Genomic DNA, 19,760 nt, shown 5'->3' on the forward strand with positions numbered 1-19,760 from the left:
ACCCTTTAAGGGTGTAAACAAAGGAAGATTCGTTTCTGTTTCATTAGGCTGACTCCTGTGATGAAAAGCTGTGCTAGTTAGGCTACGTAAAGAACAATGGCAGAATTTGTTAAAGCGCAAATTAAGGGTGACAAAGTAGTTGTGTTTTTGAAGCCGCCCTGTCCTTACTGCGTACTCGCGAAGGATGTTTTGTCAAAGTATAAATTCAAAGACGGACATTTGGAGTTGATCGACATCAGCGGACGCAGTGACATGGGCAGCATACAAGACTATCTGCAACAGATCACGGGCGGGCGCACCGTGAGTACTTTTACAATGTTATTATAAGACCGTAACATTACATTGACTAAAAAGTGTAATGTGCGACTCTTTAAATAACTTTAAATAATAAAAAAAAGGTTTAATTAGCGACTTTTTAGCTGAGTCACCAAAGAGCATGACCTGCACACGTGGCCATGAATCATGATCATTGCAGATATTAAATATTTAAATCATATAGCGTATTTATTTCAACTTACAAATGCTTGAGTATTTATGTTTGATTAATTTCCATTGTCATTTATTAAGTTTATTTAAACCTAGGCTTTTTTTCCATGTACAATGTGTAGGTTCCTCGAGTCTTCATAGGGGAGAAGTGTATTGGAGGAGGAAGTGATGTCGAAAGTCTTGACCGTTCTGGAGAACTGAAAGGCATGTTGCAAGCTATCGGATCTCTGCAGTGAGGGTATACTTCACAGTCCTTCTTTATGAAATATTGTAAATAATACACAGCATAAATACACAAGTGGTTATCAACTGGTTTTGCTTCAGGGCCCACATTTTACATTGGGCACAGTGCCTTTTCTCTCAGCGTCAAGTAATTTAATTTCACAAAACATATCATAGTCAAAACAAAACATATTTGTCCTCTAATTTAAATGCAATCTGGCAAAAAAAAAATTTGTTTATTTTAATATTGAGATTATAGTTATTCTAATTATGTAATAATCCTGTCTTTTACCATGCATAGCTTTCATCTACAGTTGCATTGTTTTTCCCATCATCTCCAACCATATCAGAACAGACCTATGACCCATTTTTGGGTCGCAACCCATCCGTTGATTGAGAACCACAGGTTTAGATTTAAGTCACAGACTCTCAGAACAAACACGCATCCTTCTAAAATGTCTTTATTCAGCATGAGATGATGGTCAACAAAACTGGACTAGACTAAAGACAGCCAGAATCGGCTCTACGTTGACCACCGACTGCACTAACAGGCGATCCACATGCTGGATGCGTACTTCGTATATTATTAGTTGAAATAAAAATCTCAGATGTACATGTTACAAAAATAGTTGCATCAAATTCAAATCAATCTCATGGGGGTGGGGAGTTTATTCAAGTCATATTGCCGGAGTAACCACTGAATTCATAAAGAAAGAAATCTCACCATGACAAAACATGGCTGACCATGAGAGTGAAATATCAATCTCTGGAGAGAGTATAAGGTTGACTCTACCCTGTTTAATACTTTGGGGTTTAATCCATCGCAGAGGAAGTTTATCGCACCAATCAGGTGTAATCGTTTGTACAGTATCCACATAGAAGGGCTCTATAAGACATCGTCACACAGGATCCGCTCAAATCCGGTGAGAGTTCACAGCTGTCCGCTTTATATCACAGGCTCAGTGGTCAAAGTTCATGTGTAAATACAGTATATCAGAATCCACCAGAGGTCAAACATAGGTCTCTTTTATCCTGCATGTAAATGAATCTTGCATCCTCTGTTTTTCGCCCTCCCTTCCGGTCCGTAGGGCGTCAAGAAGGGGTCACATGATGCTGCAGCGAGACTTGCGGATCTGCCGCCTGCGTTGCTGGTACTCGCTGAGCTCCTGTAGGTAACCTCTGGAGGGCCAGCGCAGACGTTCCACCTGCTCGCGCTCCTCATCTGCCAAAAAAAGCATCATCGGGACTAAGAAAGTATTGCTGCCACCCACCCCTTGAAAAAGCATTTAAACAGAGCATTTTATCCGTCCACCGGATTTCTCTTTATCTCGCACTTCAATTGAAATATATGTAATTGTCTCTATAATGTCTATATGTGTTTCTCATTAGATAATGCATGAAGAAATTATAAGGTTGCTTTAAAACCCTAAAGGGAGAATGATAAAAAATAAAACTTTTCCTGTCACTGCTTGCTGCTTGTATTCATTGACTCTATACACCATTCATGAGGTGACTGTTTTATTTATTTGCCAAGTGCACGTGGAAGGGCAAGATGTACTAATAGGGTGTGACAATGATTCATTTGTTTCAAAAGTGACCTTACAAATGCTCTTAGTGTTTCATAATAAAGCTGTTGACAGAAGCTGGTCGTGATTTGCATGGGCTCGTCTGCAGCAGCAGCTGTTTGGAGCGCTCTCGGGACGCTGGTAACTGGTTTTTGTGGCAGTCAGAGATAATTGCGTGTGCTTGTATTCTAATGTGCTTAAACATCCTTTCCAGGTGGTCAAGCGGACGGCTCACCTGATAGCTCCAGGAAGTCAGGCTTGTGGCTGAAGATCAGGTAGTTATTAGCGATGAAATGGAGGAGCCAGACATATAGTTGCTCAGCGTTGTGACACTGTGATGACAGAGAGTGACAAAAGATCACATAATGTTAACTAGCAAACAAGTTGGAAGTATCACAGAAGGTATTTTTCAAATAGCAAACCACCATAAAAATATATTTTTTTGCACATTTTTAAGCAAAACCAAATGACCTAAGAGGTGATAAAATGTGTAGTCTACATACTTAACTACAAATATTTAAAGTCATTTTCAGTACTTAACAAATGCTGTTACATGACACCAACTAAAAAGGAAAAGTTTAAGCGTTTTGTAATGTGCATTTACACAACAATGGCATTTTTGGAAATTGAAAACGCAAACTTTTGAAAACAGGATTCAAAGTGCAAGTTTTTGAAAATGATATCGTTATCATCGCCATGTAAATTACAAAAACTTGAATTTGTGAAAATGGTGACATCGTGTTCAGTCTATAGGTGCGTAGTGTTTCTTTAGAAAGTGACATCGCCAACTACTGGCCTGACAGTTTTCGCAGATCCGTGTGAAAGGGGTTGTTTTGACAACGTTGTCGTTTGTACGCGAAAAAACACGATTTTTGTTTTTAGTACATCGTTGTAGTGTACCCTTATATGAAAAATGTATCATTTAAAGCAATTTGAAATAAGTTTAAGCACGAAAATTAAATTGAAATAAAAACAAATTAAATGTTAGCCTGGTTAAAACCAGACCATTCTCAGTAGTAACTGAGTTATGGTCTGGCAAAGCTCCATAGACAAATCATTTCCAAAGGGGCGTCACCAACGGACGTCGCTCAAATGCCTCGTCAAGAGCGATTGGCATCGTGTAAAGCTGCGTCCCAATCACTCTTTTTGTGAAGAAAAGGTATTTACTTTTGAATGTGTAGGCAAGCTTTGGGACATACTACTTCGTCATCTTTATCGGACGGATCTGTCGCGTGCATCCTGTCACTTAAACTGCCCTGTCAATCATCGTGTCACAGTTAAAATACTCTATTAAATCTAATTTAATTTCCTACCGTTTCGGAGAGAAATGTAGTAGCACGTTCATCTGCCAGTGGGTCTTTCATGGAGACTGTCCTCATGTGTTTGCAATTTGAATATAATAATGCATTTAAAAGTTGAACGGACGTCGCTCAAATGCCTCTGGGCGCAATTGGATAGACCTAAAACCAATCAGAGCGATCGTCATTGTGTAAAACCGGCCTTAACGTTTCTGATTGGTGGCGCGATTTCTAGGCCATGGAAATGGGCTTGAATGAGCTCTTTGCCAGACTACTTCTCGAGCAAATCTGAATTTGCCGGAAGTTGTCTGGGTTTTCCCAGGCTAATTAAATGTATTAATAAAAAAAAACTGACAAAAGCACATAAATTTGAAAAAATGACTAAAATTCAAATGAAAACTGAAAATATCAAAATAAAAGCTAATTTAAAATATGTTAAACAATACAATATAACAGGCTGTTTACACGACAACGATTTCAACACGACACCGATTTCAACTAAAAATGTAAAACTTTTTATGTGTTTCAGTCGTTCATTTACATGACAACGGCGTTTTGGGTGCATGGATAAATAATATAAAGTTTTGAAAATGGTTTTCAAAGTGCACATTTTTGAAAACGGTCTCCGTGTAAACAACAAAAACGCGAATCTCTGAAGACGATGATGTCATGCACATGCGTGTTCTATCTATAGTGTTTCATCGCCATCTAATGGCCTGGCAGCAGAATAATGTTTTTAGTCGTTTTCGCAGATCCATGTGAATGGGGATCGTTTTGACAATGGTGTCGTCCGTACGCGGAAAACTTTGTGTGACTTTTTCTACATTATCTATCTATACACAAACACACAAAAACCTGGGCTTGATTTGGTTGTTCTGAAGGTGAGTAAAAAAAAAAAAAAAGTCACACTCGTTTGGCCCAATTAAAAATGAACGGTAAAAGCGGAATTTTTATTTTTATTTTTCATTTGTCAAAAAAAATTATTCCAGCATAAATATGAAAATATCCAAATATAAATGAAGGCCTGGTACTAGAACACAAATGCACTGTGGAATGAACAGGATCACACAAATGCGTGCGCACACACAAACACAGACCGTTCACTCTTCACTCCTGTTCATATCTACTTATTGCAAAAATTTTTGTTGGTTGTATTTACTTTTAAAAAAATATAATTTTTTATATAGTTGAATTATTGAAATAATATGTGCTTACAATCAAGTCTTATCTTTTAGTAGCAACTTATATGGAATTATTGCAAAAACAAGACACTTCAAACAACAAATTCTAAACTTTGACAGAAATACTGATTTAATGTATTTTATAATGTTTAAATGTATATTCACAAAAATATATATGACAACCGCTGTTATAGGAGCAGTTGGCCACAAACTGTATTGAGAAAAATGAATGGATCTCTAATGGGCCTCTGCTGGATGTATATGGTTATTACACTTTTTTTCTAAAACTGTTTTCTACAGAGTTTTCTCTAACCAGCAGAAGGCAGAATTCTGCATCTAACACCAAGATAAATATCCAGAAACAACTCATATTTAATTTAGATAATTTTGGGGTTTTTTCATAAATATGTGATTTTTCATATGCATGCTAATGGTTTAGTTGAGGAATTGTGCAGTAAATAGGTTAAAAAGTCATTCATACCCCCTAAAACACAGCATAAACATAAAGATGAGAAGAAAAAATCATTTGTATAATCAAAAAATCCCTGTATAATTTTTTTAGGTCGCTCTGACCCCAAACACCACGAATGTAAACAGGAAACGAGGAGAACATGAGTGTCAACCACGTTTATATCTGGTGGAGAGTGCATTTGAGTCACGCATAAAACACAAAACAGACGGGAGAAGCTCTGTTGACTGGATCTAAAACCCTCATATCTCCATCGCTGCAAGTTACCGAAAGCAAAACCACACATCCAAACCAACAACACATGGTTGACACACATTTGCGCAACCCAGAGCAGCTCTCTCGTACTGTATGACGTGACAGACTGCTAGTTGTCCAGTGTGGTTCCGTTCACACAGCGCGGGTATTTTCCAAGATTGCGGTTGTGAGTCCTGGAAATGTACTTGTGTGAGTTTTGTTATTGAATGCGGTCATCGCTAGAGCCTACCGTAAATAACTGTGAACGTATTAAGGACTCAAATACTGACAACTGTATTCTGCTGCTGTGTGAACGTGGCCTATAAAACATCCCAGTATTGTTCATTTTACTTCCATACATAGTTGCACTTTTATAGTGATATTACGGATCCAAAGCACTCAAAGCAAATGAGTGAAACCTTTAAAAGGTAATCAAACACACCCCTTTGACCCACCTTTGCTTTCTTCAGTAAGCGAATCACGCTGATGCCCGTAGACGCCAGCTCTCGACTGGGCATGTTCTGAAGATACGCGCAGACGCATACCTCACACAGGTGCTGCAGTCGTTTCACCTGGTACATCTCTGCGCACACGAGCACGGCCATGGCCTGCAACACACTGGCTGAACACACAACGCACACACCACCATCCATCCATCAACCTCGGCTCATATTCGCCCACTGTCAATCAAGCTCAGTCTTTGTTAGCATCTTTTTTCTCAAGCGTTGTTTAATGTCTTTGATGTAAACAGCAAAGCATCCATCACACACTGACTGACAGAATGAGTAAAGCAATCTGACATTTTAAACCATTGTTTAAAAAAACAAATATGACCTGAATCACTACATGTCATTATGATTGAAACATCTGGATTATGTTGCACTATACAGTGAATATAAAAGGCCATTGTTAGGCCTCTTCATTCACACTTCATAACATTTAATATTTTATTACTTAATAATACAAATATTAAGAACCATACAGTAGCATTCAAAAGTTTGGAGTAAGTATGATTTTTTAAAAGACATTAATTGATCAAAAGTGACAGTAAAGACATTTATAAATAATGTTAGAAAATATTTTTATTTCAAATAAATGCTGTTCTTTTGAAATTACTATTAATAAGGAAATCCTGAAAAAATGGTTTCTACACAACTATTAAAGGGATGGTTCGGAGTAATTTCAGCCTAGGGTCCTTTGCACCATGACCTCGAGCCAAACACCCCCCCAGAAGCTTTTTTTCCCTTGGTCAAACATTATTAAAGTTAGAGCTTATTTAGAGATATTAGCCGGATGGCTTAGTGCAGGTGCTAATGGATCCAAGGATGTATCTCGTAAATTACCCCACTAATAATGCCCGGAAGGGTACCAAACTTCTACAGTAGTACAAATAGGTCCTGTACTCATAAAACGAGGCATTGGAAAGTTTGTAAGTACAACACTTGTCTGATGGCTAATGCTACCGCTAACCCGGACGTCGAGGTCACTTCCGTGATTTGGGAAAAGCACGTAAAAGTCCTGGCAGAAAGCGATGCATAAAGATGTAGTGTAACGACGCCCAGTTCCATGAATGCACTAATATTTTGTTGGTAATTCCAGTTTGCAACAATTATTAGTTAACACTAAGTTGTCAACACTTCGGAAAAAATAATAATTTGTCGTTACACTACATCCTTATGCATCGCTTTCTGCCAGGACTTTTACGGGCTTTTCCCATACCACGGTAGTGACCTTGATGTCCGGGTTAGCGGTAGCATGAGCCGTCAGGCAAGTGTTATTTAAATAAACTCCTGATTTACTTACAAACTTTCCAATGCCTCGTTTTATGAGTACAGGACCTATTTGTACTACTGTAGAAGTTTGGTACCATTCTGGGCATTATTAGTGGGGTAATTTACCAGATACATCCTTGGATCCATTAGCGCCTGCACTAAGCCATTCGGCTGATATCTCTAAATAAGCTTTAACTTTAATAATGTTCGACCAAGGGAAAAAAGCTTCTTTTGGGGGGGGGGGGGGGGGGAATTATTATTATTTATTTTTTTATCTTTCCAGGGCCAAACTTTTAAGCATTACTGTAAGTTTAAAGTTATTAATGAAAATTCCAGGATTTTTGGTAAAAAAAAAAGTGTTCATTTGTCCTCTAATGTATAATTTGATACTCAGACATTGGTCCAAGATTAAGTCTTCTGAATCACATAGTGTATTTGAGCACAGTTGAAACACTTTATTGACCAATCAGAATCCAGGACCTGAACGATCTATTTAATTAGAGCATTTAGAGGGACAGTTCGCCCCAAAATGAAATCTCTGTCATCCTATACTCACCCTTCATGTTGTTCCAAACAAAAAGAAGATATTTTGAAAAATGTTTCACGTTTTTTGGTTATTGTTTTTTGTCATACAATGAAAGTCAATGGAGCCCAGTATTGTTTTGAACTCCAATGACTTTCATTGTATGTACAAAAGCAGAAACGTTCTTCAAAAGATCTTTAGTGTTTAACAGAAGAAAGAAAGTCATTCAGGTTTGGAAGGGCATGAGGGTGAGTAAATGATGACAATAGACCTTCTTCACAGCAGCGCCATCTTTGATTTTTAGCAGGGAATGAAAGTAAGGCTGTGAGGGATAGACATCCCTTCAGTGGCTTGTACTGTTATTTAATGTGTTTTTGGATTGTTCTGCTGACAAAACACAGCAAAAATATGTTTCCAAGAAATTTCAGTAGACAAAAAACTCCCAACAATCTGATCTGTGGAAAATTATAAGGGATCTAGGAGCTTTTTACAGCAGATGCCATTGAAAACACGCCAAACCTTTCCCGTACAGCCTCGCTTTCATACCTGTCATGGCGCCGCTTTGAGTAAGGTCTATTTGCATTGTTATCCCTTTTACAAGTCTTGAAAAGCACATCCTTACCTGGACAGCAGGTGTCAGTGTAGAGGTACTCCAGGAAAGCCAGGAAGGTATCAGACGAAACTCCGTGGATTGGCACCACGCGACTTCGTGCCTCTGCGTACTTCCCACTAAACATGGCAGCCATAACATCGCAGCGGGCCACAAGCACGGCTCTGTGCGCTGGCAGCACGCTTCCTAAAAAAACACGCACAGCATTACAGAGGAGCTCTGACACACACACAAGCCCTTCTCTTGTACTTACAGTACCACTTTAAACTCAGAATCAGTGTGCCATTGTGTGTGCCTGTGTGTGTGTTTCAGGGTTGTTTTTGTTAACTAAAACAAACTATTAAAAATCATTAGAAAGGTTGCCTTAGCAACTAACTAAAATAAATTAATAAATAGTACTAAAATTAAAATATTAAATGTTAATAACTACTATTGTGTATAAATAGAACAAAAATGATAATGATGTGTTTACATGTCCATGCACATGCGGGGTTAGCATTGACTCTTGCCTTGGACCATGAAGATGACATCAGAGTACAGAGGGGAATTGAAGAGGCTTCCCAATGTCAAAGGACCTTGTTGAGAGCGGGATGTGGGCGTGTCCCTGGGGGCCTGCAACCAAAACGAATCGACACTGCAGTGCACAATTTGAGGCGATGAATACTGGTAGTACCTTGAACATTTATAATTGAGAAACCAGGTTAGCCATGCAAATCCTTGGAAAAATTCACAATGGATTTACTGTAGTAACACCAACTGCAGGTGTGATATTTAAAAAAATGGAAACCGTAATAATAAATAATCTTCCTACTATTACATTTATGGCATTTATAATTGTAGATTTTATACAAATGACGTAAATGTGCTAGAAGTAGCAATGAAGATAATAATAAAATAAAATAAAATAAAAATCATACCTGCAGTAGTACTGGTCAAAAGTTTGGAAACATTACTATTTTTTATGTTTTTGAAAGAAGTCTCTTATGCTCATCAAGCCTGCATTTATTTGATAAAAAAACAACAAACAAAAAACAGTAATATTGTGAAATATTATTACAATTTAAAATAAGGGTCTTCTATTTGAATATACTTTAAAATATAATATATTCCTGTGATCAAAGCTGAATTGTCAGCATCATTACTCCAGTCTTCAGTGTCACATGATCCTTCAGAAATCATTCTAATATGCTGATTTATTATTACTTTTGGAAACAGTTATGCTGCTTTCTTTTGTAACAATATACACTTACCGTTCAAAAGAAATGAATACTTTTATTCATCAAAGATGTGTTCAATTGATAAAAAGTGATAGTCAAGTTTCATATTGTTAGTAAATATTTCTATTTTTAATAAATGCAGTTCTTTTTTACTTTTTATGGATGTATATATAAAACACATATTAACAAAAATAAATTAGAAATGTAATGTTAATCAAACAATTCAAGAAAAAGGAAATTACGCACTGATCTTCTTGACTGAATAACTTCAGTAGCTTTAAAAAAGAATAAATGTATATTTAATTCATTCATGTAATGGAAACTATCCAGTGTATTGTATTTACAGTTGATTTGGTCATATCAGCCACCTCTAATAATATAAATTATATTTTAATTAGGGCTGTCAAACGATTAATCGTGATTAATCGCATCCAAAATAAAAGTTTGTTTTTACATAATATATGTGTGTGTACGGTGTATAATTATTTTCTATATATAAATACACACACATGCATGTATATATTTAAGAAATATTTGCATGTGTATATATATTTATATTATATATAATTTATATTATATATAAATATTTTATATATAAATAACACATTTTTCTTAAATATATATGCATGTGTGTGTATTTATATATAGAAAATAATTATACTCCATACACACACATATATTATGTAAACACAAACTTTTATTTTGGATGCGATTAATCGCGATTAATCGTTTGACAGCCCTAATTTTAATATAATTATTATTTATAATGTATTAACTTAAACTAAAAAATTTTGGACACTTTTGGTTACAGAATAAATTCATAGGTGAATAATAATAAATAAATAAATAATAAAATCCCAGAACAGGCAATTTCTGGCATTGGTAGAAACTCAGTGCTGCAACCACACCAAAAGGTGTCAGTATAAAGTTTTGAGTCTTGTATCAGCCAGCGAAACAAAAACTCAGACTGCATCCGAAATCATACTTCCCTTCTATATAGTAGGCGAAAAACAGTAAGTGACAAAAAAAAAAAAAAGGGTCCAAATTCACAGTACCCGGATAAAAAGTATGCGGATGACCTACTACTTCCGGCGAGATTCTGAAGTGCACATCCAATGGACACTTTACTATCGAATGAGGCCACGGGAGAGGATTTTTATTTTTTATTTTTTTTCGCGAGAGAATTTGTAAATGCCAGTGAAGCGACTTAAAGGGATATTTCACCGCTGGAAAGATGAATGTGTATTTAAATTTGGTAATTTATGTAGTAGAAATGTGAAATTATTTTAGAAGTTGGTGCCTTCTAGACTGAGAAAAGCCAGAAAATGTATTTTTGGCTCATGTGGATAAAAGACAACAACTCCCAGAATGCACTTGTTTCGCTGCCCTACGAGGACACTCCCAAGCCACGCCTACCGGTTACAGAGGGCAGTATCGGAAGAAATGATACAACTAGGCTACTAGTTGACTCGTAACTGAAAAGACAGCGTTTTATCGTGAGATTCCACCCCCTATGGGCGGGTTGAAAACATGCGGAACGAGCTCCTCCTACTGGCTGTAGTCTCTAGCCTCTGGCCAGAAAAGCCTCAGATGACGCAAAATTATGATTTTTGCGTCATCTGAGCTTTTTTTCCAGACACACAATACAGAAATCTCTCGTCTCAGGGTGACATGAGGGAGGGAAGCACGGTCATTCGAAAATACTACCGGGTTTCTACTGATACAAAGCTTAATGCTAATCGGTGAAGTATCCCTTTAACTGACACTGGTAGGTCACATGATAATGACAACATGTAGTACGTCCGGATTTCATTCACACTAAACGCATTCATACTACATAGAACATACTTTTTTAGCGCTTACAAAGTTAGTACTTATTTAAAATAATTACCTACTCAAGCGAGTATGTGATTTCGGATGCAGCCTCAGTTCTATAGATCCAATCATCCTCCTGTCTGTCAGAGTGATACCTTTTCTCTCCCAACGAATGAGCGTATCCTGTCCATCAGCTGGGCCACGGCCAAAGGGTTCTTCAGTTTCTCAGCGATGGCTTCCTCCAGGTATTCCCATTCCCAGGCTCCTGCGAAGTACACACATCATCATCACCAACACGCACTGACCCATGAACGCATCCTGCTCGCACGTGCATTAACTGGCTGTCCGGCTGACCGTGGAGTAAATCTTGACCTTTTACACTGGCTGTTCAGATCTGCTGGACTTTCACTAATAGTTCAACCTCTCAGAGCTGGTGAATTCAGTTACAACTTTAAAAACAAGCACTTTTCTCAGCATTCACGTCTCGATATACTAGCAGGCAACAAATATGGAGGTGATACAGCTGTTTTCCATAATAATTAAATTGTTAAAGATGTTTTTTTCTTCTTCTTGGTGACAGCTAAGAATATTAAACCAATATTTAACTTGTTATATTAGTGAAGACCACGGTTCTATCACATACAAATTTTCATCCATCACAGCTCAGGTAATATTAACCCAGCCTTATTCGTAAATCTGTCTAGACAGACTGAGCGGGTTTTGAATTTCTGTGGATCATTTCTGTTAATGTAACGACCGCCCTTGGCTCAAGGGATGAAAACGGCCTCTGCAAAATCACATGATGTATCAGCGGGGTGAGATGGTCTCATCAGTATGGGCCTCACCTTCTCACCTTCTGAGCATGGCTTCACTCTGATAAATGAGTCTATAATATCCATTCCTGTTTCCTGAACTGTTAAAGCCTCCTGATTGAGATGCATGTCCATCCTTCCAGCCTCCATTTTGCATCAGAGGCTCCAAAGAACGGTGAACAGGAGGTAATATTCCCGGCTTATGAGGAATGCATTTTTGTGGCGGGCTTACACGAGCATAGAATCACAATTGTGTATTTGGGTGAATGTCACGAAAACATCCAGAGCACAACTCAGAAACGTCCAGAACACACTTCAGCCCAAAATCAAAAGAAAAAATATAGTTTGCATATGGAAAATGCTCTGTGACATTATTTGCATGACATTTAAAAGTGATTTCCCCCTCATTCAATTTTTTAAACGTAGCGAAATTAACAGTACTTGTTTTAAAATGACATGAGATGGCCTAAAAAAAAGCTGTTTTCACGTGGAGTGCATCGCCTCTTGGAGGCAGCCATGTTGAGATCACATGACCAGCTGAATCCTACTTGCTTTATTTTGGTAACCTCCTTATTTTCAGACAGTTCAGCTCACAGAATAAATTAAACATGGCTGACTGTGAATAGCACATTTCTACAACAGCATCAGTAACTGAAAACATTTGTTTTGCATGATGCTGTATTTATACCACTAGGTGCCAGTAATATATATATATATATATATATATATATATATATATATATATGTATGTATATATATATATAGTAAACACCATATATTTACGTATATATATATATATATATATATATATATATATATATATATATATATATATATAGGAAGATTAAACATTTGCCATATAGCAGCCAGCATAAACAAAAAATTACTGAGTGCAATCCTCATGAATCTGTAATGACCTTTAATTTTTAATTGTTGAAGATAAAAAATGAAAATGTGCTTAATTGTCACAATGGTAAAAATCTTAATGTTCCAAAAACAGTCAACATTTTATTTAAACAAAACAATTTTTTATTATTTATTTTAATGTTGGGTTATATAACATTTAATTATTTTGATTTATTGTTTGTTTGTAATGGGAATTTGGGAGGAAAATGAACTTAACTGTCATGGAAATAAAGTCACAAAGGAACAAATCTTAACGGTTCAAAAACATAATTACATAACATAATTTTTGAATACTTTCTTTTGATTTTTGGAATAAAATGTGGCATATTTTTGACCATAACCATAAACTCAAAACATTCAATAGAGGCACATAAACTCAGCAAGAAAAGAAACGTCCCTTTTTCGCAATACTGTAAATTAAAGATAATTATGTAAAATCCAAATAAACTTTACATACATATCTTTATTGGAAAGAGTTTAAACAATGTTTTTCATGCTTGTTCAATGAACCATAAACAATTATTGCACATGCACCAGTGAAACAGTCTTTAAGACACTAACAATTAAAGTCACAGTTACAATAATTTAGGCCACTAGAGCCCTTTCCACTGACTCTGAAACACACCATGAGAAAGATGCCCAGGATCCCTGATTAGACATGCTCTCAGCTGTTGAATCTTTTTATGTTCACACAAATATTTACACATATTAAGTGAAAAAAGTGAGTTAAAAAGTGAGAAGACATTGCTTTTTTGCTGAGTGTACATAATTATGATCATCTTCTGGTTTCTCTCTTTCATTTTCCTCATCTGCATGTACAGTCACACACACACACACTTAAGCAGAAAAACAAGCGCACACACACAAACACACAGATCTCTCTGTCCTCCCAACCATGATAATCAGCCTCCAGGGTCTCATAGAGCGGACTGCCGTCATACACGCACGTGTAGAGAACTATAAATCAAACAGGCTTTAGACACAAACAGACAGCCTCCAAACTATAGCCATTTTAATATTGAAACAATCCTATAAATATCATTCTTTTTCAAACACAAAAGAAAACACAATTGCAGAGCTGAAGAGATAAGCCAGAGAAAGGGAGAGAAAATTCCAACCGTAACTCAATTATATCGCCTAAACCAGCAGAACCGAGGAAGCGTTTTCAAAACTGTTTCCTTCAATAATGCTAATCTCGCTTCATATTTACAGTTGTGACAGGATTGAACATGGAAAGAGAAACGCCGCCAGCACACCAGCAATAAATGCTGTTCCCAGAGGAAATGAGCTCTTTCATAGCTCAGGAGAATAGGTTCTCTAATAAAATATATATATATTATTAGTGTTTTTTTCATAGCTCAGGAGAATTAGGTTCCCTGTAATTAAAAAAATTAAAACAAATATTTAGAATTGATTTAAAATATTCACATTCATATTGATTATTACTTATTATTATTGTGCAAAGGTCTCCATTTGCTCTCCATTTAATCTCATTTTAAAGTACTGAGAAAGAAAGTACTGAGAATCTGTTTTATTTTCTTATGAATATGAAAAGCTACACTCAATTTTTTCAGGATTTACGCATTTCATCTAATAGTGAAATTACATCAAATTGAATTGAATAATCCTTACATATTATTCATATTATGAATTAAGAATTTTAAATGAGTAAAAAAAACTAGAGCTTAAAACATTTTGTATAAATCTTAATGGAACAGGGAATTGGACCATTTATTTTATGCGACTTATGCAGAATTTTTTTTTTAAGATTAAAGTCCTCCTGTAGTCAATAATTGTATCCCTTAAAACTCAGATTTGATCACCCAAAACGGCATATTTATATGTTTTTTCCTGTGAAAAAAAAAATCATGCCTTAAAATAGCTTGAATGTAGACCCTTGCTTCATTTAGTACATGCACTCTAAAAAATGGTGGGTTGTTTTAACCAAATTTTAGGTCAAATATGGACAAACCCGAATGTTGGGTTAAAAATGTAATTTAAAAATGTAACCCAACGGCTGGGTTTGTCCATATTTGACCCAAAGTTGGGTTAAAACAACCCAGCATTTTTTAGAGTGTGTAAATTCATGAATATGCAAATGAGCCCCGCCTCCACTCACCCATACAAGCTTGATGTATCAGAATGGAAATCGCTCTCTACAGCGTCGGACACAAAACAGTAATTATGTTATCAAACAGCTAATAATGTGTTATTAATGTTACATGAACCATGTTCCCGTTTGCCATCTCAGAGTCATCTCATTGCCTTCTGAAAATCAGCATCCTTAGAAATGCTTTAAACAACTCAGAAAGTCAGTGGAGAAAGGTATATAATTCATCATAATATGGTAATATACATCAAATACATAATTCACCCCCTATATTGCTAAATGTACCCGATTATTCATATCAACAGAAATATATACCAGGATAATCTGGCTTCTCTCGAGACTCCCCTGCTTGACACAGCAGTTAATGATATGCTAAAGCCCGCCAGATCATACGCAATTGGTTACAAGGTTTGTGATGTGAGAAACACCAGCAATTTCAAACCGCGTTTTTGAGACTGTCTTTTTTTCACTGCAGTTTTAAGGAGAAAATACTCAGCAAAGGTGTTGAAGCATATTAAAAGCATAACTTAAAGCATATTAAATACACCACATGGACATTAAAAACTTGATTTTCACCACAGGGGGACTTTAAGATTTTTTAATAAAAAGAAGTGTTATTAAGCTCTATTTTGTTTTTTTTGCTCTTCATTCATAATATTAATAATATGTAATAATTGTTCAATTCAATTTGATGGAATATTACAATTAATAAAAATGTGTAAATCTTGAAAAAAAGGCTTAAACCTTTTTTTGAGTGTCTAAACGTCAATATATTGTAACCTTTATCTAACAGCAGTTGCCTTGAACAACACCAGCCGTACTATTGCAAGCAGTGCACGTTCTCTCTCACCTCTGTAAAGAAACATTAACGTCTCCCACAGGCACAAACACAGCAGCGGGTCCTTCACAACCAGCCGTGAGAGGTGTCCTGGAGGGTGCCCGTCAGCTCTGGGTAGATCATCAACACCTCCATCCCAGGTGGACAAAAGCGAGTGGGGGGGGCCATCTCTTTCCCTACAGGTGCAGCGCGAGATGGGCCTTTCCCAGGCTTGCCGTCCCACCAACAGCTGTCTGAAGTATGGGCTGATGGCACACAGAACAGACGCGTGCGCCCAGCCCAGCTCCTTCCCAGCGTCCCCAGCGTAGAACGCCACGTCTGCGAACTGAACGCCGCGTTCGAGCAGCCACTGCAGGTCCTGAGAGAAGCTGGACTCCTCCACTCTCACTGGGGGAAGACGCGCTAGAAGACATTATAGAACAGATGTTGCTCTTTCATAGCTCAGGCGACTAAATGTTGGTCGGATTCATTCATATGTTAACTTCAGATCGCAGATGTTTCTCCTTAAATACCTTAAAATAGACACAAATGAGACGGCTGCTGACATGCAGTATGCGTTCAAAGGGTAATCTCTGACTTTTGATTGCAGACTTTGGTGTCTTGACTGCATTTGTTTGATCAAAAATACAGTAAAACTGTGAAATATTATTATAATTTAAAATGACAATATGAAAATATTTTAAAATGCACTTTAAAACCACAGTCTTCAGTGTCACATGATCCTTCAGAAATCGTTCTAATATGCTGATTTGCTGCTCAAGAAACATTTCTAATTATTATCAATGTCAAAAACGGTTGTGCTACTTAATATTTTTGTGGAAAGCATGCTACATGATTCTTTGATGAATAGAAAGTTCAAAATAACAGCATTTATTTGAAATAACATTTATTTGAAAAATCTTTTGCAACATTATAAATGTCTTTACTGTCACTTTTGATCAATGCATCCATTCCTTCAAAACTTTTGAAAGGTAATATATCAGATTCTGGGGTCTTTTTCTCAAGAAAAAACCCCTAAAAAGTAGGTAAACTAACCAACAGTCTCCATTTGCTCTCCATTTAGCCTCATTGATGCCTGAGAAACAATTGAGATCATAGTATTATAGAAATCATAGTTTGTTGACATAAGTATGCTAAAGATGCTCGGACGCATACTATTTCCAGTGTACACTCTTTTATTCCAACAGTCATGCTTTCTAGTGAAAAATATAGTTAAATGTGTTTTTCTTTTTTTAATTCTACTTATATTCAAATCAGAATTCAAAATAATATTCTCAAATTCCAAATCATAGTATGTTGAAAGAAGAATGCTAAACCTCTATTTCCAGTGCATTTTCAAAGTATGCATCCTTGCATGTGTTCAATATTGCTCACAGCTGTTCAAATGAATTTGAATGATGTCTAGGAGAATCAACTGAGATATTAAAAAGATCTAATTTGTGATAATTGTTTCCTGTAGGGAACTGTTGGACGCACAGAGGATGTGAGCGGGATTAAGATAAAAGGAATAGTTGAATGAGAGGGATAAACAAGGTGAGCTAAGCAGAGGAGGATGATGGGTAAGGAATTTTTTAGTGTGATGGAAACAAGGTGGAGAAAAAGAATGATGAGACAAGCAAAGCAGAGAAGACGCGATGAGTAAGGGATAATGTAATAAGACGGGAGCGACAGGAAAAGTGACGTGAAAGCAAATCCCAAATGAGAGAAGGGCACATTAACACCAGGCATTAAAAAGAAACAGAACAAGTACAACAAACAGATGTTGTTTAGTCATAATGTCTGTATTATAGGCCCATTTTTTATATATTACCGCTGTACTTTTATGCACTCGTCCATAACCATTCATTTGAGGCCACACCAATGGTTTCCCAGCATTCAATACCCTTCATATTTTATGTGCTGTGCTCTATAAAAAGAGCCTAAGTGGTGCTGGAGCCACACCAACAGACTACAGAAAGCCTTGGCTTCTCTTTCCAAGTGTCAGTGCTGGTAGCAGTGCTCATCTCGTGCAGAATGCTACTAGCCTTCAGCAGACAGTCCTTTATCTAAATGGCAGATGAGTACATTGGCTCAGTTACTGATGAGTATTGTCATTTTGTGCGTATTGTGCTGCCCGAGTGGTTTGCAGAGATTAAGATAAAATGTCCAGCAAATTGCAAGTAGTCAATACTGAGATTAGCCAAAATTATGCAGGTTTGAAGGGAAACAGAAAAGTCGAAAGATGCCTAAATATCCTATAGTAAAATGGAAGGTCGACGTCTAGACACATAATGTACATAATAATGAGGACAAATCTCAGCAGCCACTAACCTGGCTGGTCCAAATGAGGGGGGCGGGGCTCGTTGAGCCTGTGACCTCGCCGTTTGTCTGGCCGTTCTTTGGCTTTCTGCTTCAGACACTGAATCATGAAGTATTCCAGCTGTGTGAAGATTCAAAGGTCATGTAAATAACATCTAAATATACCACAGTCACACAAAGAGTAATATAATGGGATATTTGTGGCTATTTAGATTTAAAAAACTGTGCCAAAATTTTACCTTTAGGGGTACAACAGCTTGTCGATGAGACAATACCCTTAAAAGGACAACTTTGTACCTTATCTACCCATAAAAGGTGAATCTAGTGCTCTAAAGTTACTCATTTTGACAATTAGATGCTTTGTGCATTGAGTATGAATAGTGGTACATACAGTTTGCACCATGTTTAAATAGCAACAAATTGATTTTTTTTACACTATGTGCAAAAATAGATAGATAGATGTTAAATAGGAGTGATATGTGCATTAAGGGTAAATTATCTAAAAAGTGGTTCATGCAGTGTAAATAGATATTGCTGACATTTTAACATCAATAAAAAAAGTCCGGATTTCATACATGTTCAATATAGCATCTGTGACTCTCAATTACCACCACAGAAAATATTTTTCAGCAGTCAATATATAAAAATGAACAAAAATCACATTTACAGTTATGCACTTACAGATGAAGTCTAAAACCAACTTTTTGTTATGTTAAGACTACACGAAAAGTCATCAACAGCCGGTCCTTTCGTATTGTTGTTTATGATTATTTTACGAATAAAGTTACGTTTAACGCCTGCCTCCTTCTTCCCTGAACTTTGTTACAGTTATGTTTGATCACTTAAATTCACATTATTATGAAAAAGCCATATACAGGTCACTTTATTTGACTAATTAAAATTGTGGGGTAACGCAGCGCTGTTTTACTCGGTCAAAACAATAATACTGAAAACACATTTGAGAGTGTTGAAACTTGTGTTATAACGTTTCTCTATGCATTCGCTCAGTGGCTGTGTGAGACACTTGTTGCACATTGCAGTAAGCTAGATTGATATTAGAATATCATATTAATAAAAGCTGGATGATGTGTTTCTAAACGGCATACAGTTAATTTTAAAATATATTGTATGTCAGAAAGAAATACTGTATTACTGTTACTACAATTAAAGCTCTTTCTGATTTTGCTATTTAAGCCGCTTGACAAAATAGTGTTGTCTCAGAGTCATGGTACAAACATGTTACTCGCGGTAAATCAAGAAATCAAGAGATTCAAACAATAAGACTAACAGTGTTGAGTTATATAACAATGATTATTTTTCTGTGGATAAAGGTATCCAAACAGTTGCTCACCTGTGTAATAAAACACATAATATATTAAAGCGTCTTTGGTGATTCCATGGTTT

General features: G+C 36.5%; 2 protein-coding genes across 3 annotated transcripts in view; one reads left to right on the forward strand and one right to left on the reverse strand.

Moving 5' to 3' along the window:
• Positions 1 to 1,840, forward strand: glrx (glutaredoxin (thioltransferase)). The gene is made up of 3 exons (XM_079898234.1): positions 1 to 300; positions 609 to 724; positions 1,797 to 1,840. The coding sequence occupies exons 1-2, from the start codon at positions 97 to 99 to the stop codon at positions 720 to 722; spliced, it is 318 nt and encodes a 105-aa protein (XP_079754360.1). The 5' UTR covers positions 1 to 96; the 3' UTR covers positions 723 to 724; positions 1,797 to 1,840.
• rhobtb3 (Rho related BTB domain containing 3) overlaps positions 1,812 to 19,760 on the reverse strand; it is a gene marked incomplete at its 3' end in the record, with an annotated part of 28,008 nt that continues 10,059 nt past the window's right edge. Inside the window, exons 5-12 of one of the 2 annotated variants that reach the window (XM_079898214.1) lie at positions 18,369 to 18,477; positions 16,071 to 16,460; positions 11,548 to 11,657; positions 8,870 to 8,972; positions 8,373 to 8,546; positions 5,911 to 6,077; positions 2,509 to 2,605; positions 1,812 to 1,930 (exon numbers count right to left, since the gene is read on the reverse strand). In XM_079898214.1, the coding sequence (XP_079754340.1) occupies positions 1,812 to 1,930; positions 2,509 to 2,605; positions 5,911 to 6,077; positions 8,373 to 8,546; positions 8,870 to 8,972; positions 11,548 to 11,657; positions 16,071 to 16,460; positions 18,369 to 18,477 (1,269 nt within the window). Of the gene's footprint in view, positions 1,931 to 2,475; positions 2,606 to 5,910; positions 6,078 to 8,372; positions 8,547 to 8,869; positions 8,973 to 11,547; positions 11,658 to 16,070; positions 16,461 to 18,368; positions 18,478 to 19,760 lie in introns of those variants that run through there. The other variant, XM_079898213.1, reaches the window with a different exon arrangement.

Source organism: Squalius cephalus, assembly GCF_949319135.1.
Source record: "Squalius cephalus genome assembly, chromosome: 17".
In the NCBI taxonomy this organism is placed as follows: Eukaryota; Metazoa; Chordata; class Actinopteri; order Cypriniformes; family Leuciscidae; genus Squalius; species Squalius cephalus.

Coding starts and splice junctions, on each gene's coding strand:
- glrx (XM_079898234.1), top strand. CDS start 97: ATGGCAGAATTTGTTAAAGCGCAAATTAAGGGTGACAAAGTAGTTGTG. Junction 301..608: donor AGATCACGGGCGGGCGCACC/GTGAGTACTTTT, acceptor TACAATGTGTAG/GTTCCTCGAGTCTTCATAGG.